This window comes from Onychostoma macrolepis, chromosome 01 (assembly GCF_012432095.1).
Source record: "Onychostoma macrolepis isolate SWU-2019 chromosome 01, ASM1243209v1, whole genome shotgun sequence".
NCBI lineage: Eukaryota > Metazoa > Chordata > Actinopteri > Cypriniformes > Cyprinidae > Onychostoma > Onychostoma macrolepis.
In genome coordinates, this window is record NC_081155.1 from 20272876 (window position 1) to 20299404 (window position 26529).

General features: G+C 38.7%; 2 protein-coding genes across 10 annotated transcripts; one reads left to right on the forward strand and one right to left on the reverse strand.

The window, feature by feature from the left end:
• Positions 1–4210: 4210 nt before the first annotated feature.
• LOC131549227 (von Willebrand factor A domain-containing protein 7-like) lies at positions 4211–25627 on the reverse strand. 3 transcript variants are annotated; one of them, XM_058791216.1, is made up of 15 exons: positions 25551–25627; positions 23737–23949; positions 10521–10805; positions 10039–10132; positions 9790–9918; positions 9316–9502; positions 8246–8415; positions 7940–8049; positions 7619–7735; positions 7333–7521; positions 7001–7133; positions 6283–6435; positions 6036–6131; positions 5207–5472; positions 4211–5050 (listed from the first exon to the last, which is right to left on the reverse strand). In XM_058791216.1, exons 2-15 carry the CDS (start codon positions 23932–23934, stop codon positions 4673–4675), a joined length of 2505 nt encoding a protein of 834 aa, XP_058647199.1. In that variant the 5' UTR covers positions 23935–23949; positions 25551–25627; the 3' UTR covers positions 4211–4672. The 3 variants fall into 3 exon arrangements, with proteins under 3 accessions (XP_058647199.1, XP_058647207.1, XP_058647192.1); XM_058791224.1 differs by lacking the exon at positions 25551–25627 and adding an exon at positions 24083–24657; XM_058791209.1 differs by lacking the exon at positions 25551–25627 and adding an exon at positions 24056–24657.
• On the forward strand, positions 10696–17524 carry LOC131549238 (uncharacterized). 7 transcript variants are annotated; one of them, XR_009273367.1, is made up of 9 exons: positions 10696–11742; positions 12092–12159; positions 12257–12351; positions 13621–13760; positions 14865–14917; positions 15013–15974; positions 16088–16255; positions 16467–16562; positions 16636–17524. XR_009273367.1 is itself a non-coding variant. In XM_058791238.1 (4 exons), the coding sequence occupies exons 1-4, from the start codon at positions 15867–15869 to the stop codon at positions 16960–16962; spliced, it is 699 nt and encodes a 232-aa protein (XP_058647221.1). In that variant the 3' UTR covers positions 16963–16993. The 7 variants fall into 7 exon arrangements, 1 of the variants encoding a protein (XP_058647221.1); XR_009273365.1 differs by having other exon boundaries at positions 10696–12159; positions 16636–17521; XR_009273369.1 differs by lacking the exon at positions 12257–12351 and having other exon boundaries at positions 16636–17520.
• Positions 25628–26529: the final 902 nt, after the last annotated feature.

A 26529-nucleotide genomic window follows, 5' to 3' on the forward strand; every position in this document is an offset into this window, starting at 1 on the left:
TAGTTCAAAACATATTTTTAAAGGGGACATCAGATGCCCATTTTCCACAAGTTGATATCATTCTTTAGGGTCTTCATGAAAAGTCTATAACATACTTTGGTTAAAATTTCTCAATGGTAGTGTAAAACAACACCGTTTTTACTTTGTCAAAAACATGCTCTGTTCACAGCAACCCGTTTTGGTGCATGTCCCTTTAAATGTTAAAGAGATAGTTCACCCAAAAATGAAAATTTGATGTTTATATGCTTACCCCCAGGGCATCCAAGATGTAGGTGACTTTGTTTCTTCAGTAGAACACAAACGAAGGTTTTTAACTCAAACCGTTGTAGTCTGTCAGTCATATAATGCCAGTCAATGGGCACAGAATCTTTGAGAGAAAAAAAACCATGCACAGACAAATTCAAATGAAACCTTGCGGCTCGTGACGATACATTGATGTCCTAAGACACGAAACGATTGGTTTGTGCGAGAAACTGAACAGTATTTATATAATTTTTTACCTCTGATAAACCTCAATGTCTGACTGTCACAACATCCGGCGCGTGACGCGTCAACCTGCTCTGGCACATATATATATATATATATATATATACATAGATGCCTCATTAGCGACTGTTTCTAGTGCAGCAGAGCACAATGGGTGACTGGAATATGTGCAAAGGTACCATTGACATGGAGGCATATATTTGTATTGTACATAGATATATAGTGCCATCAAGATGATGTTCTCATTCTGCATGTGCTACAACAACATCTTTTCATAGACACACGTGCATGTGACTGACTGGCCAGCAGACCTGTCTCCTATTGAACATGTATGGCCCATCATGAAAAGGAGAATCAGACAACGATGACCACAGACTGATGGGCATCTGAAGTCTTGTATCTAGTGAGACTGGGCAACATTTTGCTCACAAAACTTTTAAGAATTTGTATCCCCAATTACCAAAAAATTAAACATTGTAATAAAAGGGAAAGTTGATGTGACACAGCCTCTATCCCAACTATTTTGGAGTGTGTTGCAGCCGTCAAAATTAGTTTATGTTTACAAAATAAAATTTGGCCAGTAAAATCATTGGATATTGTACTTCAGTCAATTAAATATAGGTTAGAGAGAATGAGCACATAACATTTTCTTAATTTTATGGCATTTCACAAAACGTCCAAACTTTTCTGGAATTGGGGTTGTAGAAATTTGGGAAACATATGCTTCTCATTTTCAAAATAGTTATTATTTTAGTGCAGTCCTGATTTATATATTTCTTATATCAATTAAATAATTAAATTTATATTTTTGTTATTATCAATTAAATTTCAAATCTAGCTTTTTTTGTCGTTGTGGTGTGCCAGCTATAATAATAAAAATAATAAAAATGTATTGAACAACAATCAGCATGATTTCTGAAGGATCATGTGACACTGAAAGCTGGAGTAATAGAGCTTTAGCATGAGAGGAACAAAAAGCATTTATATAATTTTTTTCAAAACAAGAAAACGCATCTCATGCTTTATTGTGTCTAAATGCATAATGGTTTCACGGGAAGTTCAGCAGCTTCACTACAGAAAGCAGAGCGAACACTAAAGTAAAGAGTCGCTATGGAAATGATGCACAGTCTAGTCTAGGGGCCTCATTTATAAAGCTTGCGTACGCACAGATTTGATCTTAGAGTGTGCGTACGCTTAAATCCACGCCAACGCTCATATTTATAAAAACGGTCTTTGACGTGGAAAAGTGCTTAGCGTCACGTCAGGATCCGAGCAGACGTACGCACTTTTTATTGTCAGAGTAATGCAGAATTTTTCAAATGTATAAGCTGTTCTTGCAGGTCGCTGTTCTAAATTATGATGATTGGTGATATTTTATATGTTAATCATATTAACTAGGAGTCGTTTACAAGGCAGAGAGCTGAAACCATTCAATTGCGCGCAAGTTCAAGATAATTTGCAATTCATAGATTTCACATCTGAAATAGGCGCGTAGGCTCGTTTTCTGTTCGTATGTTCATTCTATGAATCACACGTACGCATTTCTGAGAAACAATCGTAAGATCAAATTTAGGACGGTTTCTGCACAACATTTTATAAATGAGGCCCTAGAAGCGGTAGTATTAACACTACTACACCGGGCGCGAACGGCGGAAACGTTGCGTCAAAGCACATGGATTTCTGATCCATCAGTCATTCAGTAAAGTGAGTGCAAGCGCTACAGTAAACGGATGCCGCGTTCTATTTCTAAAGGCCCTTTCACACAGGACGCGGAATGCGCTGCGCTGTGCTATGAAACCCATTCATTTCAATGGCTTGCGCTGCGCGAGGGCGGTTAGTTGCTGCGCCGACCAAAGCACACGCGCAGCAAGCTTGCCAATAGAAACGGGGCATCCAAACAAGCGCCAAACTCAAAATGGATGAACAGCTGATTCTCTGTGTGTCTGAATTTCCAGAGCTATACGATACAAGTTTGCAGTCGTATAGGGTCATCGGGAGAAAAGCTGTGTCATGGAGACACATCTCCATTCAAGTTGGCATGTCAGGTGTGTTTACATGTTTTGCTGCTGACCGAAAGGTGGAACAACAATCCAATGACTAGAAGTATAGAACTCCGCTAAAAATTTTGAAAACTCTGGCGAGTATAGCGCAAATCGCCTTGTATCTGAAGGGCTGCGCTGAACCCGCGTCCTGTGTGAAAGGGCCTTAACGCATTAAACGCTCTTGCGCTACAGACAAGTTGACAAATAGATACAGAAAGTGCGCTTTGATACATCCAGTGTAGAGCCGGCGTGATGTGGCAAAGACCATTTTCTTTTGCAAGTTTCAGCTCATACATCTTTGTTGCAAACTCACAGTAACCAAACGCCCCCCAAGAACAGCTCAGTGCCCCCCTTTCAAAAATATTGCTTCCAGCGCCCCCTGATGCTCTCCGAACGCCCCCGTTGAAAAAGTCATGGGAACGGCCTTGGCCTGTGTGATGTCACTCTGCCAAGAATCTGTGAATCAGTGTTAATTTCGTCTACTAAGACGAAGACGAAAAATATTCGTCAACAAACCTTTTTTCTGTGACTAAGACGAGACGTTGACGAGCTAAAATTAATGTCTGATGATAAAAACTATGACGAAATTTATGCCGCGTCCTCATCAACAAGAGGAGATGGGACTAAAATGTTATTTGAGGACTACCTGACATTCAAAATACATCCTATATGCTAAATTAACTGTCTTGTCTTTCAAAATGTGCGTCTCTGTCATTGGATTACAATCAGATGAGGGGCGTATCTAGTCTCAGTATGGCAGCCGCAGTGGACGGATAGGCTATCAAAACGCAAACTAACGATCTGAAACAATAGCCTCAGCACCCGAAGGGTTAGGGATAGGGTGACCAGACGTCCCGTTTTTCCCGGGAGTCACAATTCGTTGTCTATTAATTTAAAGTTAGTGACGGCGGGATAGGCGGAGTCGCGCTGATAGAAGCACTCTCTCTCTCTCGCGCACGCTCCACTTCTTCAGTACAGCGCGCGATCAGTTCTCAGTGCTCAAATACACACACAGCAGTCCTGTGTCTATCGTGTAGAGTCAGAGTATCTCACAGGTGGATGAAAACTGAATGTGTGTCAGTATTACATGCATGCCTTCCGTCTTAAAGGGACAGCATTCCTAATTATCCGTGTCATAAATGTTAACCAACAAAAGATGTTAAATAAATGTATACTTAAGTAAAGCTACTGTATCTGAAAAATGAGTTTAATTTGTATCTCTACCAAAAAATGAAAATGTATTCCAGTTTTTCCAAATTCAATCCTTGATTCAAATTTCTCATAAGCTTAATTGATTTGGTCTAAAGAGAGAAGAATTAATGACTATTTTGTTTGAATACTACATATAAAATAGCTACCAAAATAAATGTTGTTAACTGCACTTTGACTAAAAGTAAAGACTAAAAGTTGACAAAAATACAATGACTTTTCGTTGACTAAAACTAGACTAAAACTATGAAAAACTCAAATGACTAAAATGTGACTAAGACTATTAAGCATTTTCGTCACAAGACTAAGACTAAGACTAAATCAAAAATGCCTGCCAAAATTAACACTGCTGTGAATGGCTTGATCTGAGAAAGTGCTTATTATTTGTGGGGATTTATTTATTTTTTTAAACCGCACTGGGTGGATTTTTATCATTATAAGGTGGTTGTGTACACACACTGCCAACACGCATGTAAGTTCAAACTGTGAAAAGTCACCTTTAATAATATTGGTGATAAATCAAAAATCACAATCGTACATGCAATTTTATTAATTTAATCCTCCCAAATTGTCTGAAACCTTATCATTTATAATCACTCATGTGACAGGAGTTCAGGGCAGTCCCTGAGCAAAGTAGAAGCTGAATGAGAGTGAAGGCTATTTTAAAAAGCAAAACCAATACATGAGCTTACACAATGCAGAATCCACTCATGTGAACTTTGTCTTTAATAAACATTCAAAAAGATCATGAACATAATACTACACTATAAAATCACAACTTAGCCACAAAAACTAGTCCCAAACACACCTGTTCACATACAACAGAAAGTGAAAGTCAATTTCAGTAAACCTTAACCTAAATTCTTTAATATTTATAAAGGGTTTTGCAAGCAAAGATTTTAAAATACAGCGCTACTTGCTGTGCTAAATGTTATTTAGAAACATACAAAATGGCAAATGAAAAACCAGAAGAAAGTAAGACACATGGAAAGTGAGTAACATCCACTGAAAATATTATTTGCCGTGGAGACAGTGAGTCGCAGTGTGACATAATTCAGATCAGTGGATCCCGGAGCTTCTGCCTCAATAGTGAGTGTGACATCCGTCCCTGACTCGGTGTCTGAGGGTGCAGTGAGTGTGACGCTTCCTTGAGCACTTCCCCCGGTTCCCAGGGTCAAAGAGCTGGGGAAAGACACGTTGAAGCCCTGGTCAGTCCGAGCTCTGATAGTATAGTTGCTGCCTGTAGCATTAGAGGCCACTGTAAAGTTGAGACTCAATGGGACTCCAGGCTGTGTAATGTTCTGTGACTGGGCCTGTGAAGGAACAGTTATGGTAAATGCATGTTATTTGTCAGATACAGTGATGAGTTTTTAAAACTCTCTTTTTGTTCCAAACTTTTATGTAAAATTAAGTGTATTTTGTTTAATAATTGTTGTAAATTGCAGTTATTTGTGTTTGATATTACTTACCGTGACTGTTATTCTAGATCCTTTATGTTGGGTGGGTGACTGCCTCTGGAATCGACTAGCCGACGACGAATCATTCAACAGCCCTTTCAGCTGCACCACAAATGCCCACTCTGGGATTCTGTCTATGCTGACCAGGAAGTCTGTCGCACCGACAGATTTGATAGTTCCACTGACAACACCAGATCCTGAAGCTTCAACTAGAAGCACGTCAGTCACTGCGACTGAATCTCCTCCGGTCACAGAGACATAGAAAGTAGCGTTCCGACCTGATCAGAAATCAGAGAACAGTTATTTGCAATATTCTATCATTGTTTGGGGGTGAAGTATCAGTACTACGTATGTATGTGACAAAGAAAATTATTAGGTTGCTAAAAGAAAATTATATTTTATTATAATAAAAATTTTAATTATTAGGGTGCTGTCACACTCGCATAATTTCTGGGCAAAAAAACATCCATTGTCATAGTGTCATGATTACAACTCACACTTAAGTTACTTTAAAACCAAGCAGTATTATGTTGGTCAATTCATCAAATTTGCATGAAAAACTTGAACCCAATACAAATCTGCATGGGTAAAAGTTTCATCCATAGACCTGTACAAAATTCACGCAGGTTCCTATTGAAATTACTAGGTTTTGCCCATGACATTTCATAGCAAAACAGTGGTAATTGCAATAGTACCTTAAAGGTTTTTTTTTTTTCTTCTCCAGAACTAGTGACATTAAAAAAATATATTTCAAATATAAAATATGATGCATGATGCCTGCAACATGACAGAGGACAAGTGGTTTGGAGAATAGATGGATGGATGATGCATGATGTTGTACCAATAAAAGGGCGCGTGAAACTCTGTCCCCATGAGTCTCCATGACCTCCCTCAACTATCTCCACAAAGTAAAAGAGGACGTCCACAGAACTCTGACCTGTATTTACATTTGAAGGAATTTTGAATTATGGCATATATAGGCATTAATTTTGCTTTGACAAACAGAGAGAAATTATTTTCTGTGACAAGTGAAAGCATAAGAGATGAGTATTATACTCCAATTTTTAATGTATAAATAAAAACTTTACCAATAACTTTAAGACTGTAGGGGCTTGTAGAGTCAATGCTGATCTTCCATTCCCCTGTCTGGTTGTCAGAGTTGAGTTTTACTCTCTTTATATTCCCTACAGTCAGGATGCTGCCCAGAGGACCATCTGCCACTGAACCTGACTGAGACACGCCTGAAGGTGTGGGCATGAAAATGTATAATTACATTAAGAGTGGCATCTACTAAATCATATGTTATCGGCACAATAATTATTTCATAATCTTAATTGCAGAGCCCAAACATTCTTTGGAGCCTTAAATGTATACACCACTCGAAAAAAAAATAATATTCTGTCATCATTTACTCAATCTCATTCCATCACAGATCTATGACAGTTGGCCAGAAGCAAGGGTTTATAGTTAAAAAAAAATAAAAATTCCCACCTACACCTAATGTTTAGCTTCAGAAGACTGTGGTCGTATGGATTACCATTGTGTTCGCTTTGTGTGGTTTTTGAAGTGTCAGCTTTGAGGTTCCTATCTACATGCATTATTTATTATAGATTTTTTTTTTTTTTTTTTTTTTTGAAATCTGTCTGTGTTTATCTGAAGAAACTCAGATCTGGGACTGCATGAGGGTGAGTAATTGAGAGAATTTTCATTCATGGTGGAGTATTATTTTAAACATTATGAAACTAACTAAACACATGCTGTATAGTACTGAAGTTTAGCATTCTGTTCATAAATATGTTGCCGTACCAGTAGGGCTGTAAATGGTAAAGGCTGCAGAGCCTCCTGTGATATACACAGTCACGTTGGACAGAGTCGGATCCAGCACAAAAGAAAGGTTTTCTGCCTTGAGTGGACTTCTCTCAACCTGAAGAACCGTCACCTTCAAGAAACAGGTTTTACCACATTAGAGCGCTACAGAGATCCCCTAAGGACAGCACAGCACAAACTAAAGCAATTCAATTAGAATACGGCTGGTAGCATAGAGCAAATTACATTTACATTATAAAATGCATGTCTAATAGTGATGATATAAGTATTAATATATAACGTAACATTGTGATCTCATTGTTGGAACATACCAGGTCAGCTGTGATTGCATCTGTAATGAATGCAGTGGCCTGAGTAGAGTTTGTGACCTCTATGGTCTGTCCACCAGAAACATGGGCCAGGTCTCTGTACAACTGTATGTCTGACTGAGACAATGATCTTGATAATGAGACATTCTGTTGACTGCGAGTTGAGATGGAGTTTGTCAGCAGGAAAGTGACCTGGAGTGCAAGAAGAAAGAAAAATCTTAAGACAAAGTATCTCTAACATAATTGATCTAACTGAAGAAACAAATCAAGCAGTTCTGCTGGCACTCACTTTTGACTGGGTACTTTGCATCATGGCCTCAACTGCTCTTTTTAATTCTGTGTCCTTTGCTGCACCATCAGTGAAAACCAAAATATTTGATGATGGAGGAGCTCTTGTCAGTGCCAACTACAGATTCATGAAACAATGAAACAAACAAGACAAGAACTTTTGTATTATAATCATATCAATGCTTACCACAATGATTTCTTCAAAATCTGAACTTTTAAAATAAATACTTCGCCATTTGTTTTTGAGTGTATTGGTTTCAGTGTGAAATTTTCTTAGGCTGAATGAAGGTTTATATCACTGTCTAAAAGACAATAAACATACCAGCAGTCCTGACAGACACATCCCTGGGTTTAAACTATCAGATGCTGAGAGGGAATTGATTTTCTCTTTGAATGTATCTGCATCCCCAGTTTTTATTAGAGGTCCAAAATCTGAGTAAAACACAAACATGTCACTAGCAAGAACATGCTAAGTGAATTTTCAGTATAAACTGTGATGGATGTATATGGAACAATATAAATACGGTATGGCTTTCTAAATTTTATGGAACAAAATATTTAATCCATATTAATACATCATGTTCATGTAAACTATTTTATAGAAATGTTTATTGCACAATATCCCTACCCTGGTCATTAAACGGGACTAGAATGTATTCTGAAGGTTCCTCTGATGTTCCTCTTCTGCTGTCTATGATACTGATGGACACTCTCTTGGCCTCTGCAATGTAATTTGACAAACTGCTGGTGGTGTCAAACACAAAAGCCAGAACTGAGGTCTGAGTGAGCCCCATCAATCTGAGAGAGAGAGATGAAAGGGAAACAAATATTTAAGCAATAATACCAGTGGTGACCTAATGTGTGCATTAGAAGATATTTGAATGTGAAGAAGTGTTAGGGATATTTGCAGAGGCAGACAGTAGTGAAGTATTTTCACTTTGCTTTAAAAGTACTTTTCAAGTGTTTGTACTTTATCAGAGTGTTTTTCGGTTACACTTTATTTTAAGGTGTCCTTGTTACAGTGTAATTATACATTTAAGAACTGAGTAATAATAATTAACTAGACTTACTTACTATATGGTTAGGGTTTGGTTTAGGGTTAATTGCATGTAATTATGCATAATTAAATGTTATTATAATAGCAAGTACATGTAACGTGTAACAAGGACACCTTAAAATAAAGTGTTACCTGTTTTTCTTTAGAAAAATTTACTTCACAACATTCCAAAGCATAATATTGTACTTTTTACTGCACTACGTGTCATATTAAATATCATTTAATATTCAATTACATTAGAAATCTATTACTTTTTTACTTTTACTCAAATAAAAGTAATTCAAAGATTTACTTGAATACAAGAAATTACTACATTTTTAATGTACTTAAGTATTAAAGGTAAAACAAACAACAACTTTTATTTGTGAAATGTAGTGCAGTAAAAAGTATGACATTATGCTTTGGAATGTAGTGTGAAAAGTTTGCCAAAGAAAAACACTCTGATAAACTACAGATACTTTTTTAATTTACTTGAGTAAAGTAAAAATACTTCACTACTGTCTGCCTCTAGATATTTGATATCTATGACTGATGGCATGACTAACTTGTTAATTACATGGCTTCTGAAAACCTTGGAGTATGTTGCATAAATATGCTACTTTAGCAGCATAAAAGGACGAAGAAGAAAAAAGGTCTTATACCGAAGAAAGGCTACATTGCCTGTGGCCAGTCGGATGTCTTCCAGCAGTTCCATAGTAGCGTTGATGGCCATTTCAGCAGCACGCTGGTGAAGGTAACCATGATTCGAGTCAATGTCATCCTTATTGATGCCTCCAGTGGGATCTCTTGAACTGGTCCTGTCAAGAGCGCTGCCATGGCTACACTTGCCTGAAAGAGTTAAATATATTATTTGTTTAAACCAAGTAAATGTGAGTGTAGCAGTGATGTCGCTAGGACTTTTTGCTATAGGGCCCCTTCAAAATCGTGTTCGGGGTGGGGGGGGGGGGGGTGTAGTTAGAAGATACAAATAGCACTTTTCATAACTACTACGTTTGCAATTTACATATTCATTCTATCTCAGGAGATTCAGCATGTTCAGGTTCGGTGACCAGACCAAAAAAAATAAAACACAACAATCTACCAGTGCTAATGTATGAGATGATAAGCTTCCCTACCTGCAGGTTTGATTGGGAGAAAAAGGTTGAAATATCCTGAAGTTAATATCTTCTGCTGTAGTACCTCTTGGAGAATGTTGTCATTGCAGTTTTCTCCATCGCAGCTTTTACATGTTTTTGTATTCGGACCTAGACATATATCCATCCAGAAATATATACAAATCACTTTAAGATATATTTATATTTAAGATATAAGATATAAGACATATTAAGATCATATACAGTTGACTGGGAAATACAACACAGTACTTGCTAGGTTGTTGAGAGGAAGCTCAGGTTTGATGAGAGTGTTGAAAGGAGCAGTGCTTCCCAATTCCACCCAATTACTGTGGCTATAGAAATCCTGCACACAAAAACACATTCATTTTCCAACTTGAAAATTCATATATTTAGTGGAGTCCTATTGTAGTGTTGTCCTATTGTAGCTCATTATAAACCACTGATAAAGCCAATGCTAGACACAGTATACTGTACACTTTGTAACCCTTTAAAGTCATCAAACACACATTAGTGTAATATTGTGCATATTTTAAATTTGTCTATTTTTTTTTTTTTTAAAAAGCACATCAGATAAAACTGATCCTTCAGAATTACATAAAATTCCAATCTTGATTTTGATAAAAAAATAAAAATAAAAAAACTGAACATTTCTAAATTTCATGGCTTGAGGCCAGCATAAAAATAAAATTAGCTTCACACGTATTTACAGGGACTAACCAGGACTGACATACCTGTAAAGTATGACATACAGCCCCAAGACTGGAGCGGGCAGACAAATATTTCCCCTTTTTGATGCTGACTTTCACAGCAGCTATGCCCTGTGTGATGAGGTCCCGTCCATTTTTGAAATCTTCATTATCAAAATGATGAGCAGTACTGAACTGATTTCTATCCACAGCTGCGTTGCTAAGGGAAGTCTGAACAACAGCCAGATTGAAAGTAGATAGTTTTAATAAGGAGGAATATGAATCTGAGCAGGCTCTCTGGACAGTAGTTGCAGTCAGTTTGTTGTTGATCTGCACTGTATTCCCGAACAGTATAACCTACTTATTAAAAATAAGTAAACTGCACTCAAAACTGCAAAAAAGTTAATTCAACTTTAAACTTTTAGGTGTGTTCAACGTTTTGGCCGTTTTAACTACCAAAACTCAAATAAAATAAGTAAAACAGACTTAATCTTATAGCCTCATCTTCGCCTGTTGGTGGCGATAATGAGCTTTATTATTCAATATTCCAATTAAACAAAGAAGAGTTTCTACTCCGTGCACTTTATTTGCCTATTTTAAAACATACTAGGTTAAATCTCTCCAAAACAGAACGAGTCAACAGGTAGACTATCATGCCATGTCAGTTTATTTAATGTTTTACACAAATGACTTGTAAATTCGTTTTACTCTGTTGTTAATTTTTCATCTGAAAATGAGCGCTCGGATTTGAACTTGAAGCCTCGTCAACTGGTGAGTTTTGCGTTTATCTCCAACTGTGAACAATAGACCTCAGATTGGTTATGTCCATAGTAATAATGTCGATAATAATATAATCGTTCTTACTACGTGATGTTCTCGGTGTAAAAACAAAGATAAGTGATTTCATTGTAAACACAAAAGTGCATTTAACAAAGTTTTAAAATACTTGTTGTTTTGCCATCCGAACTCGTCCTACAAAATGGCTGTTAAAAACCACTGTTGCGAGTTATCTGAGCGACTTTATCCGCTTGAACGAGCATTTTAATATCTTTTACTTTTTTTTTTTTTAAACACAAGTTTGCAAAATTCACGAATCTGCGGCCGATTGGACACTGCTGTTACACGCAAAAAGTCACCAGTTAACGTGAAAACCAGAAAACCCGCCAAGTCACGCAGGATTCGTCGCTTCAGTGTGGTTCTGTGGAATCTTTCATCATCTTCATTGCTTCTGTGGTTGCTGCAGGTTTTTTTTATCAGCTATTATCTGGTAAGTACTTTATAAAATCATTTTAGAAAATATTTCAAGTACTGTGCATCATAATGTGATGGTATATTCATCAAACTGAAACGAGTTACTTGTTGCATATGTAGCTAATAGACCTAATAAAACGATCAGATACGCTTTACACTGCAATGTTATTTGTAGTGTGATTAACTAAATTTAAACAATATAGGGACAGTATTGATATATGCACGAATTAAATCCTAGCAGATGTGTAGAATTAAATTAGCTGTAATTGAAGTCAAATGTTCCCTATTCTGAAATTGTTGTAACGCTATGTCTTTGACGTGTCTCTGCCTCACTATTAATGTTTTTGTTGTCTTTTTCTACACAGTTTAAAGTTTGACACCAGAGCAAATGTGCAAAACTTACATTTTGGAATTTGGGGCTGGAGATACATTTGTAAGACTAACTTTAACTCCAACTGATTTCAGAAGTTGGCATAGCTCAGTGTGTTCTCATTTTCAATGTGTGGTCTTTTTCATGATTTGGATTTGAGTGATGGATTGGAAGTGCAGGTTATGCGATTCCTCCTCACCTACCCGAGCAGGGTTACTTAGGCATTATGGTTTGCATCATAGCCATTTTTCAAAGGTTAGCCCTTTACCATGTCTCTACGACTCATGCATTTGCACATTTGTTTCATTTAATGCAAAAATTCATGTGTCACGATTTCATAATGAGAAGGATAAGATACAGTCATGTGAGGAAATCCAATTGGTGTACACATGTCCTTTATGTGGCTTCAAGCTACCTTTTTCAGAGAAAAATCTATTTGGTCATTTAAGAGGACATTTGAGAAGTCATGAAATGGTAACATGTCCGTATAAGAATTGTAGGTATACCACAAATGTCTACACCACTTTTAATTCCCACAAAAACAGGGCCCATGGAGTAGATGTTAATTTAGATTGTTTGGATCTTTTTGAGGATGTAGTTGCTGCAGATGATGGCGGTTCTGCAGTTGTGGAGCCTCAGTATGAGGATCCTGCTCAATCTGAGAGTACAGACATATTGGATGTTGTTGATGATATACAGTGTGACACAGGCCAATTAAAAGCGCAGCTACAACGCAATTTAGCCTCTCTGTTTTTGAAGATGCAGGCTATACTTCATATTTCAGATACAGCTGCGCAGGAAATTGTAGAACATTTGTGTCAGCTGTTTTCTTTGTCGAGACCTCTGCTGAGAGAAGCAGTTAATGATGTATTACAGAGACATTGCAATACTGTGAGTGTAGCTGCTCTTGATGAAATTGTTAGCGTTGTTATGGACAATAATGTTTTGTCAGTGCAACTGCTAAAGGAGCAGAGTTATCCTCAAAGAAGCGACGAAAAACCTTTATTGAAAGTAACTACCCAGTGGTTATGCCGTATCAGTATGTTGTAGCACCTGGGCGCACAGCTGTTTACGTCCCTATACTTCCAATGATTCAGTTGTTGTTTAAACATACTGATGTACTTGTCAGAATTCAAGAATCACATTCTTCACAATCCAGTCAATACACAAATCATCGAGATGGTTTGTATTTTCGAAAATAAGCTGTTGTCCGCATCTGAGGAGTTTAAATTGCCATTGCTGTTTTACATCGATGAGATAGAAGTTGCAAATCCATTAGGTACTTCAAGGAAAATACACAAAATCTGTTCGGTATACTGGGTACTGGCTGATCTACCTAGCAAATACCGTTCAGCTTTGCATGTAATACAGCTGGCAGTGCTGTGTAAAGTTCCTGATGTCCAGACATGTGGCTATGAAAGTGTGCTTGGCCCTTTAATGCAAGACATATGTACACTAGAACAAGATGGTGTGTTCATTGAGTCTCTTGGTCAATCTGTTAAAGGCACTGTTCTTTTGTTGCAGCAGATAATCTTGCAGCTCACGGATTGGCAGGCTTTGTACAGTCATTTCGTTCTGAGTATGTGTGCAGATTCTGTCTGGCAACTCAAGACCAGTTTAAATCGCAGGAAGTTGCTGAGGGTGAATTCAGTCTGAGAACTAAGGTAAGTCATGATCTGCATGTCCAGAATGTCTCAAGTAGAACTGGGGAAAGTATCTGTGGTGTGAAAGCAGACTGTGTTTTGAAACAAAAGCTGCAATATTTTCATCCCATCACTGGTTTCCCCGATATTCTTCATGACCTCCTTGAGGGTATTGTGCCAGTAGAATTGGCTTTATGCATTCAGGAAATGATTCGTCTGAAACACTTCACACTTGATTATTTGAACAGGAAAATTGAATCGTTCCCATATCAACATACAGATAAGGTTAATAAACCAAAACCAATTTCCAAAACTTATACCACAAAAATGACAATAGGTGGTAATGGGCATGAAAATGCTGCATTGCTTGCTGCTTCCATTTATGGTTGGCAATGTAGTACCAGAGGGAGATGGTGCATGGGCAGTGCTATTGGAATTGAAAGACATTGTGGAGTTAGTGCTGTCTCCAACATTTACTGAAGAGATGATTCAGTATCTACAGAGTAAAATTAGGGACCACAGGCAAGGTCTTCTTGAAGTATTTCCAGCTTTTAAGCTTCGTCAAGCATCACTATATCGAACATTACCCTGAGTTGATCAGATGTTTTGGACCTCTTGTACATTTATGGACCATACGTTTTGAAGGCAAGCATCGCTTCTTCAAACGGGTTGTGCACGATACACAGAACTTTAAAATGTGCTGAAGACGCTGGCAAGCAGACACCAGCATATGATGGCTTACCATCTAAGTGCGCCAGGGTTCTTCAAACCACATTTGCAGGCATCAACAGTGACATCTGTTTTAGTTTCAACACTACCTGAAGTGGCAATACAGTATATTAAACAGAAGACTGACAGTAACACTATATACTGTGCATCTACAATCACCATTGATGGGATGAATATTTCTACTGGGGAATTTGTTCCTTCTGGATTTGAAGCAGGGTTACCTCAGTTTTGTAAAATTGAGTCAATCCTCCTTGTGAATGGTCATGTGGCCTTCCTGTGCAGGGAGCACAAGTCCCATTATATTGAACATCTAAGAGCCTTTAATTTGTGTTTGGGTGACTTGTCTGTTAAAACAATAACAGATTTGAGTGACACATACCCCCTTTCTGCCTACAGCATAAAAGGCCAGTTGCTGTTGACACCAAAGCGATTTCTACCATTACAATAAGGTAAAGATTTTTACATGATCTGGAAATCGATGTCCAGCACATCTTGTTTGAAACTATTTGTTTAACTTGTCCTTTACCTTGTTTTGTTCTCCTAGATGGCGGAATCCCAGAAACTTGTACTGAGAGTTTACATTGCTCCTGACATTGCCCACAAGATGACCCTTTCTACACGCCCAAGTACAGTAGAAGAGTTGATTACAGTGATTAAAGAGAAATTCAGACCTCGTCTTGATTTTGATTTCAGCCTCCAATATGAAGACCCAGACTTTGGGGGGGAACTCTGCTTTCTAACAGACATTTCAGAACTGCCGGAGAAAGCTGTATTGAAAGTACACAGATCTGAGACTGAAGCCAGCTCAACTGCAACTTCAGACACCGAAATACTTCCTTATAACCCGGAACGCTCGCAAAGTTGGCCTGGCGTGTTCCCAGTTCCTCGATTTTCATATGATGTCGAGTACAGGCTAGAAGCTGGAAATGCAATCTATGAAAACAGTGGAAAGTTCTTGAAATTAACAAAAGGCCAAAAACATGACATTCTCGAAAATATGGCCAAGGCAATGCACAGCTTTAAGGCTTACCCCAGCGACAAAGAAGTAGCTAAAGCTGCTGATGCTCTTGTTTCTCAGCACCCCTGCCTCAGAGAACCAGGAAGTCAATGTGGTTGGTATGGCTGGAAGACAAGTTTAAAGTTTAAGATGGGCAACTATCGCTTAAAACTCAGCAGATCTGGTTGTGAAGAGGTGGCTGTGAACTCAGGAAAGAGAAGCCAAAGTAACCAAGAGAGTGAGTGTCCTCACTCAAACATCAAAAAGCTCGTCGAGCTGAGGTAAACTACCTACCCAATTTTCCAAAAGGAGAGAATGCTGAAAGCTTGGAAAAACAAAGATTGCAAATAATTGAGGAAGTGTCTAAGACCGAAAGAAACCATGGGCTGATAGAGAGACTCATGCAAAGTACCTTTGCTCTGCGTCATAAACAGATAGTGGTTGATAACCCATCACAACCAGTGAAGTCATTTTTGGAAAAGTGGCCTGCTCTTCGTTTGGAATCTCAGGTAATTTTCTCAGTTATTTTTTTTCCATTCCATATTCTTTTTTTTTTGGTGTGTGTGTTACTGTTGTTTTCTTGTTAAACATTAATGTTATGTGTTTGTATGCTTTCTTTCAGATTGCTGCAGAATTCCACAGAATTACTAATATCAGTTTGAAGAACAAGTTCTATGCAGAGCTGGACAAACATACCCTTCAATTGTTGGCTGTTTACAGGCAGAAGGCCGCCCGCACTGGCAAGGCAGCAGAAGCACTGAGAAGAATCTTTAGTGCCTATGATCGTCTGGTAAATTTTATGTTAATTACATTTATAGTATAAAGTTAATTGTTTAATGTGCATAAGTTTTACTTCATGAGCAGACACTGCTATCTGTGAATAGTTTAAACCTGGGTTTGAATTATCTCGTTTTAAATGTCTTTCCCTCTGTCATCGTTCCTTTATCTCTATTTGTTTCCCTTTTCTCTTGCACCACTAACACAGTTCTGTCTTTTTTCAGGAGCCAAACGATATTAACAACAGACGTACAGCTGCACTTCGAGGCCTCCCTGTGTACTTGCGTGAAGATGACTCTTTGTTTTTCAAGATGTGGAATGTAGGTTTTATACATCATTTTAATTTTAATATAATTTATCTGCTTATGCTCATGAAGCTCTCATGCTTTTCAGACTGAAGAGGTGGATGAGCCAGACATTGCAGATTCAGCCGTAGCTCTTGTCAGCATGGTGAATGGCGACTCAAGTTCCACTGTTCAGTTTGACCCTGCTGGGTTTGCCATTGCGCTGGAAGGTGACATTGTTCTGAGGGACATTTGCAGGTTGGCTGATGCTTTTCTTTTGATGTTTGGTTTGATATATGCATTACATCTCGACTATCCAAAAGAGCTGACCCACACCTTCAACTTCATCCAAAAAGTCCTACTAGGCTTGGTAGACTCAAAGCCACTTGCACCCAGGTTGCTGAGTCTAAAAAATGATCTCCTGATTAAGGAGTAGGAGGAATGGATGTATGTGCTCAGTACAATGTATTTTCTGTTCTTTTCCATTTTTTGACTAATGTCGTTACACAATTTAAACACTGAGCTGAAGGTTTGAAAATTGTCAGTGACGTACAGATTTTTACGTTCATTTCATTATTCATTGGGATTGCATTCCTGGAAAACACTAGCACCCAGATTGCTGTCTAAAAATTGTTTGTTTACTTCAGAGATATTCTGCATCTCTGGATGCAAAAGAGATTTATTATTGATAAATATTTATTGACTTTGATTTCATTTGTTGTGACTAATATTGTCATAGTCTGTTGTAATACTTCTTAAATGTTACAACTTTCCAGAACACAGATTTTGTTCACTTGGTATTTAATGGGATTGCATTACTGAAAGCCACTAGCACATACTAGTTACATTCTACAGAGCTCAGGTTGTAATGCAGAGCTCAGAAAACTGTGCCCTTTGTGCAATGACTCTGATTTCTTTTAAAAGACAACAGTGTAAACACTTCTGAAATTACTTTTGAAATGTGCTAACTTTTATATGGTATACGTCTACTTTTTTATATATTGTTTTATTCTCAAATAGTTAATGTCAGTTATGCATGGATGTTAATGCATCAGGTTTGAATGGTTATTTGTTCTGCAAAATAAAATATATTTTTGCATATGTAGTTTGAAATTGTCTTCTCTCCAAGTGTTTAAGAAATCAAATTTTGCTAATATTAATGTTGAGATAATTTTTTTAAAGGCTTTTTAAATTTATTTTAATTAATGAAAATAATTGTTTGTTACAAAAATGAAGTATTGTGTATTTTAAAAAAAAAAATATATATATATATTAGTATTTTTAATTTCTGATCAATCAAATTTGAGTTTAAAATAAACAGAAAAACATTTATTCAAATAAGTAATTTTGAGTTCATAGGTTATATGTACGTGAGTGTAATAAACTTAAAAAATTTAAGTTTATAAACTTAAAAGTTTTAAGACAATAAGTTTCATCAAATTTTTTGAGTTATCTTAACTTATCGGGGTTTACAGTGTGGGATGAGAAGTAGAGTGAGGAAAAAATGAGCATTGAGCCAGTAAAATTTCCACAAAAAAAAAAGGATTATGAATTTTGCAACCTTATTACCACTAAATGCACGGGTAATACAACCCGAATTCTGGAAATGTTGGGACGTTTTTTAAATTTGAATAAAATGAAAACTAAAAGACTTTCAAATCACATGAGCCAATATTTTATTCACAATAGAACATAGAGAACATAACAAATGTTTAAACAGAGAAAATTTACACTTTTATCCACTAAATGAGCTCATTTCAAATTTGGCACGGCGGCAACAAAGGGCAGAAAAAGCAAGACATTTTGAAAAGATTCAGCTGGGAGAACATATAGCAACTAATTAAGTTAATTGACATCAGGTCTGTAACACGATTAGCTATGAAAGGGATGTCTTAGACAGGCAGTCTCTCAGAAGTAAAGATGGGCAGAGGCTCTCCAATCTGTGAAAGAGTGCGTAAAAAAAACATTCCTCAACGTCAAATTGCAAAAGGCTTTGCAAATCTCATCATCTACAGTGCATACCATCATCAAAAGATTCAGAGAAACTGGAGAAATCCGAAATGCGTAAGGGACAAGGCCGAAGACCTCTGTCGGATGCCCGTGGTCTTCAGGCCCTCAGACAACACTGCATCACTCATCGGCATGATTCTGTCATTGACATTACTAAATGGGCCCAGGAATACTTCCAGAAACCACTGTCGGTAAACGCAATTCGCAGATGCCAACTAAAGCTCTATCATGCAAAAAGGAAGCCATATGTGATCATGGTCCAGAAGCGCCATCGTGTCCTGTGGGCTAAGGCTCATTTAAAATGGACTGTTTCAAAGTGTTCTATGGTCAGACGAGTCCAAATCTGACATTCTTGTTGGAAATCACGGACGCTGTGTCCTCCGGGCTTAAGAGGTGGAAGACCTTCCAACGTGTCATCAGCGTTCAGTTCAAAAGCCAGCATCTCTGATGGTATGGGGTGCATAAGTGCATACGGTATGGGCAGCTTGCATGTTTTGGAAGGCACAATGAATGCTAAAAGGTATATAAAGTGAGTTTAAAATATTCTAGCTGAGCCCCCAGCATGAGTTTTTTTTAGGCGACCGTTATTTTAGAAGCCTTATTGTTTCCATGGCGACGCGTCATGCTTGTCATGTGACACACCGCAGCCCTAATAGCGCTGTATGACACATGGATTGCTTTTATTTAGTTTTTCCTTTTTTTAATATTAATATTCACAAACATACTCGCTATATTATCAAATATCTGATATTCCGATTCTGAAATATATGCAAGTTATTTGGTTGTTTAAACACTTTTATAATGACCGTGTTAGTTTATCTATACCGGCGATGGGCGCCGCCATGTTTGTTCGCGCTGAATCCCAGCTGTGGGATTTACAACAAGTAAATGCATCCTCTCCTCCCGAAACACGTTAAAGTAAGTCTCCAGTAAACTGGGAGAAGAGCAGAATAAACTTTAAAGTTATCTACACAATCTGTATATGATATCAATAAAATATGTCGTCAGATTATATTTCTAAGGATCATTATTGCTGCTTCCATAGACATCAGTGCATATTTTACAAACTATAAATGTATGGTTTTGCTAGTACTTATGTGTATTTAAATGTCTGAAATCTAAAATAAGCATTATATGGTTGAAAACACTGAATAAGTGATAATCTGACCTGGCTCCGTGCCAGAAAGCAGATTCGAATTCAGCAGTTGATGACGTGATGCACTGAACGTTCTAATCAAACCGGTGTGATCGTACGCGTTAAAGGGTTAAACGAAAAATACGTCAAAGATGACCACAAACTCTTCAGCAGCTGGAAACCTGTATCAGGCAAGAATGGGACCAAATTCCAACACCAAAACTTCAGAAACTCATAACCTCGATGCCCAGATGTCTTCAAACTGTTTTGAAAAGAAGAAGAAATGCTACACCATGGTAAACACACCTATTTTGAGACCTGTAGCAGGCATCAAATTTGAAATGAAATTATCATCATAAAATTTCTAAATTTCTCAGTTTAAACATTTGCTATGTTATCTATGTTCTATTGTGAATAAAATATTGGCTCATGTGATTTGAAATTCTTTTAGTTTTCATTTTATTCAAATTTAAAAAACGTCCCAACATTTCCGGAATTCGGGTTGTAAATAATTAAATATAAATAATTTTATTTCTATTTCATTTTAAGTGCAAAAAAAAAAGTGCATGGTACTTTTGCCCTTGCAAGTAGATGGCAAATTACACCATATATATTCCCTTCTGAACGGTCTCTCTCATTGTGTGAAACACTTTATGGGGTAAACTCTTGTTTACTCCGCTACTGAAGCCTGATTTACTCATGTTTGTGTAGCTGCACCAACCAATGGCACTTTAACCGGTCAGAAGGGGAGGAGCCGGCGCAGAATGCCATTTCATCAGAATTTTTCTCCTTGTAGTGACAAGATCATCTCTTCACTGACTCTGCCATCAAGAAGCCAAAGAAAGGAGAAGGAAGAAGCTCGTCCAGCTGCTTGCCGCCGTAGAAGAGCCCCGACAGTTTATGAAGTGGAAGCCTTCCCCTGTGGCCATGCGGCACTGACAAAGACCAAATTTTCTGACGTTAGTGCAAATGTCATGCTGTAAGCTTTACCCTCCCTGTGATCCCTCGTCTTACCAGTGTGTTTCACACATAATAATAATAATTTGTTTTATATTTTATATAGCGCTTTTCTGGGTACTCAAAGCGCTTTACATAGAAGGGGGGAATCTCCTCAACCACCACCAATGTGCAGCATCTACTTGGATAATGTGACGGCAGCCATATTGCGCCAGAACGCCCACCACACACGAGCTTATTGGTGGAGAGGAGACACAGTGATGAAGCCAATCAGTGTCTGGGGATGATTAGGAGGCCATGATGGTCAGAGGCCAATGGGCAAATTTGGCCAGGATGCCGGGGTTACACCCCTACTCTTTTTCGAAGGACATCCTGGGATTTTTAATGACCACAGAGAGTCAGGACCTCGATTTAACGTCTCATCCAAAGGATGGTGCTTTTTACAGTATACTTTCCCCGTCACTATACTGGGATGTTAGGACCCACACAGACCACAGGGTAAGCACCCCCTGCTTATCTCACTAACACCTCTTCCAGCAGCAACCTAGTTTTCCCAGGAGGTCTCCCATTCAGGTACTGAGCAGGCTCAACCCTGCTTAGCTTCAGTGAGCAAGCAGTCTTGGGCTACAGGGTGAAATGGCTGTTGGACAATTGAGGACATGAGGACCAACGCCCATTGTCGGCTGTGAGCGGCTTAGTTTCCTTCGGTGCTTCTGAGGAGGAGATTGCCGTTGATGACTCCGTGTCCTTAAAGACATCTGATGCAGAAGAGTGGGCGTGTTTCAGCGAAGAGCCTGATACCTCTCCTTACTCAGTCTACAAGGCCCAGCATGAAGCTGATCCGTGTGCTTACTAAGGCTTTTGAGAATCTCGGCCTAGCTTGGTCGGCTGAGGAAGAGCCCGTCCCCGGACTCCTTAATGATTGGCACCTGAAGGGACACGTCAGCAATCCTCCCGCCAACAGCCCGCCCTGTTCCTGCCGGTAGTTCACAAGGAACTTACCAAGATGTGGCGCACCCCCTGTTTGGCCCATTTTACTTCTGCTAGTTCTGTTGCTCTCACTACTGTTGACGGCACTGAAGATAAAGGATACAGTAGACTTCCCCCTCTGGAGGAGATGGTTGCTGCTCACCTGTGCCCTCCATCGGCTCTGGGGCTGAAGTCCAAGGCACCGTATCCATCTAAGCCCTGCAGAACTACATCGGCCTTAGCAAACAGGGCTTATTCAGTGGCTGGCAAGGTTGGCTCAGTGCTGCATACGATGCGCACTCCAGGTGTTCAAGGCCAAACTTCACCGATCCATGGACGAGTCCGGCCAGGATTCAGAAGCCTTTAAGGTGCTGCACAATGCACCTGACTTGGCTCTGCGAGCTACCATGACAACGGCGCAGGTGATTGTCAACGCCATAGCCAATTTGGTGGTGCTGGAGCACCACCTTTGGCTGAACTTAACCAAGATCATGGACGCTGAAAAGATCGCCTTCCTCGACTAACCAGTCTCACCTAAGGTACTGTTTCAAAATAGGGACTTCATGTCCCCTCAGGGTTTTCCAGAGAATTCTCAGCCTCATGTCGGCTGCCACCTGTGTGATACCTCAAAATGCAGCCCCTTCAGTTTTGGCTCAAAGCCTATGTCCCATCCCATGCCCAGGCCAGTTATAGGTCAGGGTAACCCACCGCTGCATCTTAGCCATGGCCCCTTGAAAAACTTCTCATCTGTTTCAATCAGGCGTCCCGTTGGAACTGACCTCCAGATGGAAGGTAGTCACAACAGATGCCTCAAACCTGGGTTTGGGTGCTCTGTACGAGGGCGAACCGGCGCTTGGCTCCTGGTCAAACCTGAAGCAACGCTTGCACATCAACTACCGCAAAATGATGGCAAGTTTTTCTGGCCCTACAAACCTTCCTACCGGACTTAAGATGACACCACATCCTGGTTTTCTCAGACAACATGATGGTGGTAGCCTACATCAATCACCAAGGCAGTCACAGGTCACACTTCCTTCCTGTTATGGGCACAAGGCAAACTCCTCTCACTAAGAGCAGTTAATGTGTCAGGCAGACTGAACCAAGGGGCAGACATGCTGTCCAGGGACAATATATGTCTAGGGGAATGGAGATCGCATCCCCAAACAGTTCAAGTGATTTGGTCGGTCTTTGGCAAGGCAGAGGTGGACCTCTTCGCACAACTCTCACTGCCCAATCTATTTTACCAGGCAGCGAGATGCCCTGGCCCGCAATTGGCCCAGCGCTCATCTGTACGCCTTCTCCCTGATTGTCCTGCTGCCTCAGGTCATCAGGCAGGTCAGGGAAGTCAAATGCTCGGCCCTCTTTGTATGCTTTAGAGGCAGCTCTAAAGGGCTGCCTGTCACGAAGCAGAGACTGTCTCCCTGGATAGTGGATGCTATAGCCTAGGCTGTTCTCCTCTTGGGTGTGGTACAGCAGGATTTCTATTGGTGAGATTTGTGCGGCCGCCGAATGGTCGTTGCCATCTACCTTTGCCAGATTCTATAACTTGGACATTCCTGCCCTGCAGGCACGGATCCTGTCCACAAAATTTTACCCCAAATCCCCTTTTGTAGGCGGAGAGGGTATGTTAAGGAAATGCTCCAGTTACTTGCCTAACCTTGGTTCCCTGAGATAAGGGAACGGGCAATGTATAAGTTGTCATGCTATAAAGCTGCACGCGAATCGATGACTGACTCTTCGGTTGAAAGATTCTGATGAAATGGTGTTCTGAGCTGACTTATATAGCAGTCGGCTCCTCCCCTTCTGGCAGGTTAGAGTGTCATTGCTTTGTGCAGCTACACAAACGTGAACAAATCAGGCTTCAGTAGTGGAGTAAACAGAAGTTTACCCCATAAAGTGTTTCACGCAATGCTTGTTCCCTTATCTCAGGAAACCGAGGTTACTCAAGTAACCAGAGCATTTTATCCTGTCCTCTTCGGTTGCCTTTCACATCATAGCTCATTATAGTCAATATATCTTCTAAGGTTACATGACAATTCAGAGTAATAAGGTTGCAGGAATAATCTCAGTTCTAATTAAATCATTTCTGAACATAATGTGTAGTTCTCAAAATAGTTCATGCTCATTGTCTTTTCTTACAGATAGTGTAAAGTCTTTCCCCCGGGCAGTGGCTACGTCACGACACACTTCTACCATCTTGCGGAGGAAAGCTGCCTCAGTAATTTGTTGATGGGTGAGGGATCCATTGGTAGGGAAGATTTTGAATGCTTCGGTGTGAGGGGGCTGAAATAGAGCCCCGTGGAGGAGAAATACAGCCACTACAACCAGTGAAACCATGACTATTCACGACAACTGTAGAAAAATTTATAATGGGAATTAAATCATTTCTTACAAAAGTTATCAATTTTCATAAAATATGCCATATATTCATTTTCCTTCATGTGTCTTTAAAAATTACCATGGTGAGTTGAATAATGTCTCAAACCTGCAGAGTTTTGTCATCTGCAGTCAATTGCTAGTCTCCTATTCAGCACTGAGCACCTGGATATCTACACATTTAAGTTAGTAGTTCATTTTCTTATCCGGTTTCCATTCGTTAATTGTATGTACTGATGTCCTGTGTTGGGGGTAATGCATTACAAGTAACGCTGTTGCATAATCAGATCACTTGTTTCAAGTAACTAGTAAAGTAACGCATTGCCTTTTAATTTACAAGAAAATATCTGAATTACGATCGAAAGCTCTCCTGTCTGCATGTTGACAGAAATTGGGAGTAAGATGTTACTTTAGTCCTAGAATAAATGTGAACATTCATTAATTCATCTCACTCACAAAAAAATAAAAAATAAAATACAGATTCAGTATTCCTCAAAAAGAATAAAAACACTGAAATGCAACTCAGAATATGACACAAACCTGCAATAAATATGTTAATAAATAAATAATACAAATATCCTTTATGTATTTAATCCCATTTTATTAACCAGTGTCTTTGCTGCCGACCTTCAATGATCCAATTCAACCATACTATTAAGCAAAAAAATAAAAAATAAGATAAAATAACATTTCTTCTGTTTTTATTGCTGAAAAGTGTTGAACTTTCTTCTTCTGCGTTCTACTGTACAGACATGAATTTACTTTTCCTTCAGGCTTTTGGTGTGAAAGGGCTTTTGCATTTGCCAAAAATAAAACCTTTTATATTAAAAACAAGCCTGGCAAGCATTGTTCAGATTTAAAAAGTACAACAAAAGTTATGTAACACACTACTTTCCATAAAAGTAATTAGTTGCTTTTTTAGGGAGTAACACCATATTGTAATGCATTACTTCTAAAAGTATATTTTCCCAACACTGCTGCTGTCTATTAAACAGATTGCATCTTGAGGACATTAAAGATTACAAATAAAAGTGGTGACCCATGCACCAAAACATATTTTGGATCTCTCCTTTTTGACATATCCATTTCAGGTCTTGCAGCACCCTACTGAATTAGGTGTGTTGGATTAGGTACAAAAAAGTGCAGTGCTGAAGGGGTTTGAACTCCCAAATAAAAATCAGAAATTTAACAACAAATTCACCACAAACCTGTTCAAATTATTATCGAGGTTGTACCAGGACTATTGAACATTTCTCCTTTTGTGTTTCACAGAAGAATTATATGATGGTGAGTAAATGGTAACAGAATTTTATTTTAGGGGTCTTTAAAGCTACAGCTGAGAGAGAAAGTGTCAAAGTTGTCAGATGAGTAGAGGAAATAAACAGCAAGGAGAAAGTATATTCAGTTTTATTTTAAATTACTTTCTAAATGTAATCTAGCAACTGTGTTTTATTAGTAAATTTCTAATAAATGTAATGAACTACATTGCCAGAATTGTCTTCAGTAAATGCAAGATGACACAATTACAAAAGGGGGGAAAGGGAGGAAAGAGGAGAAAAAAAGAAAATTTACATTACCTTGTGGTTTGCTTAAGAATAATGCATTTGCAGGCTCCGTTTGTATATTTATATCCTGTTACATATGACGTCAGTGCGACACGTCAGTCTTGTAAGGCCACCAGCAAATGTGACAGCATAAATGATCAAATTTGAGGAAGACAACCTGCTTCCATTTTAACCATAATTATATGCTTTTCATAAAAAATAAACAAATAAACCTAGTACCATAACAAAAAAATAAATCCACCATTTTAAGGTTTTATGATCTGTAGAATCCCCTAAATAGAGAGGAGGTACTAAATGAGAATGGAAGCAAAAAAGAAAGTAACACACATGTAATCAAGTTTGTGCAATCTTACCCGCCTTTTACAAATAGATACAATTTAGGCTGGAATGAAGACGGATTTCATTCCCCCACACCTTACTGACCTAGAAGGATCTTTTTGTTGGTCCTCCAACAACCAATCAGGTGTGAGGACTAATGTTAGGCTTAGGCTTAGTGCCAAGTTAGAAGTGTACGCCATTGTTATCAATCTATAAATTCCCTTTAGTTAAAGGGTTAGGTTATGATTAGGTTATGACTTATTGTCGTTCCAGGACCAAAAAAACATGCTGACCCAGAAACATGCCTGAAAACTCAGGACATTGTCCTCAGAATCAAAACAAACGAAATGGTTTAAATGTCAGATAACATAAAAGAAATCAGCTTGACTTCATTCCCCACAACCGCCCTTACAAACCACACAGACCAGGAAAAGGTTTTAATGCCAAATCAGACTAAGTATGATTAGAGATGGAATGAAGATTGGCCGTCCTTTAGTAGTCTAGACAAGTATCTGCCTAAATACCAAACATTCATGTTTAATGATAAATTACAGCTGTGGATTAAACTGTCAATCCTGAATACTGAATTGCATGATCAAAACAAAGCCAAAAATTCAACAGTCAGCATTAGACAGAAAATTGGAGCTTTTAATTGCCTGATGAATACAATCTC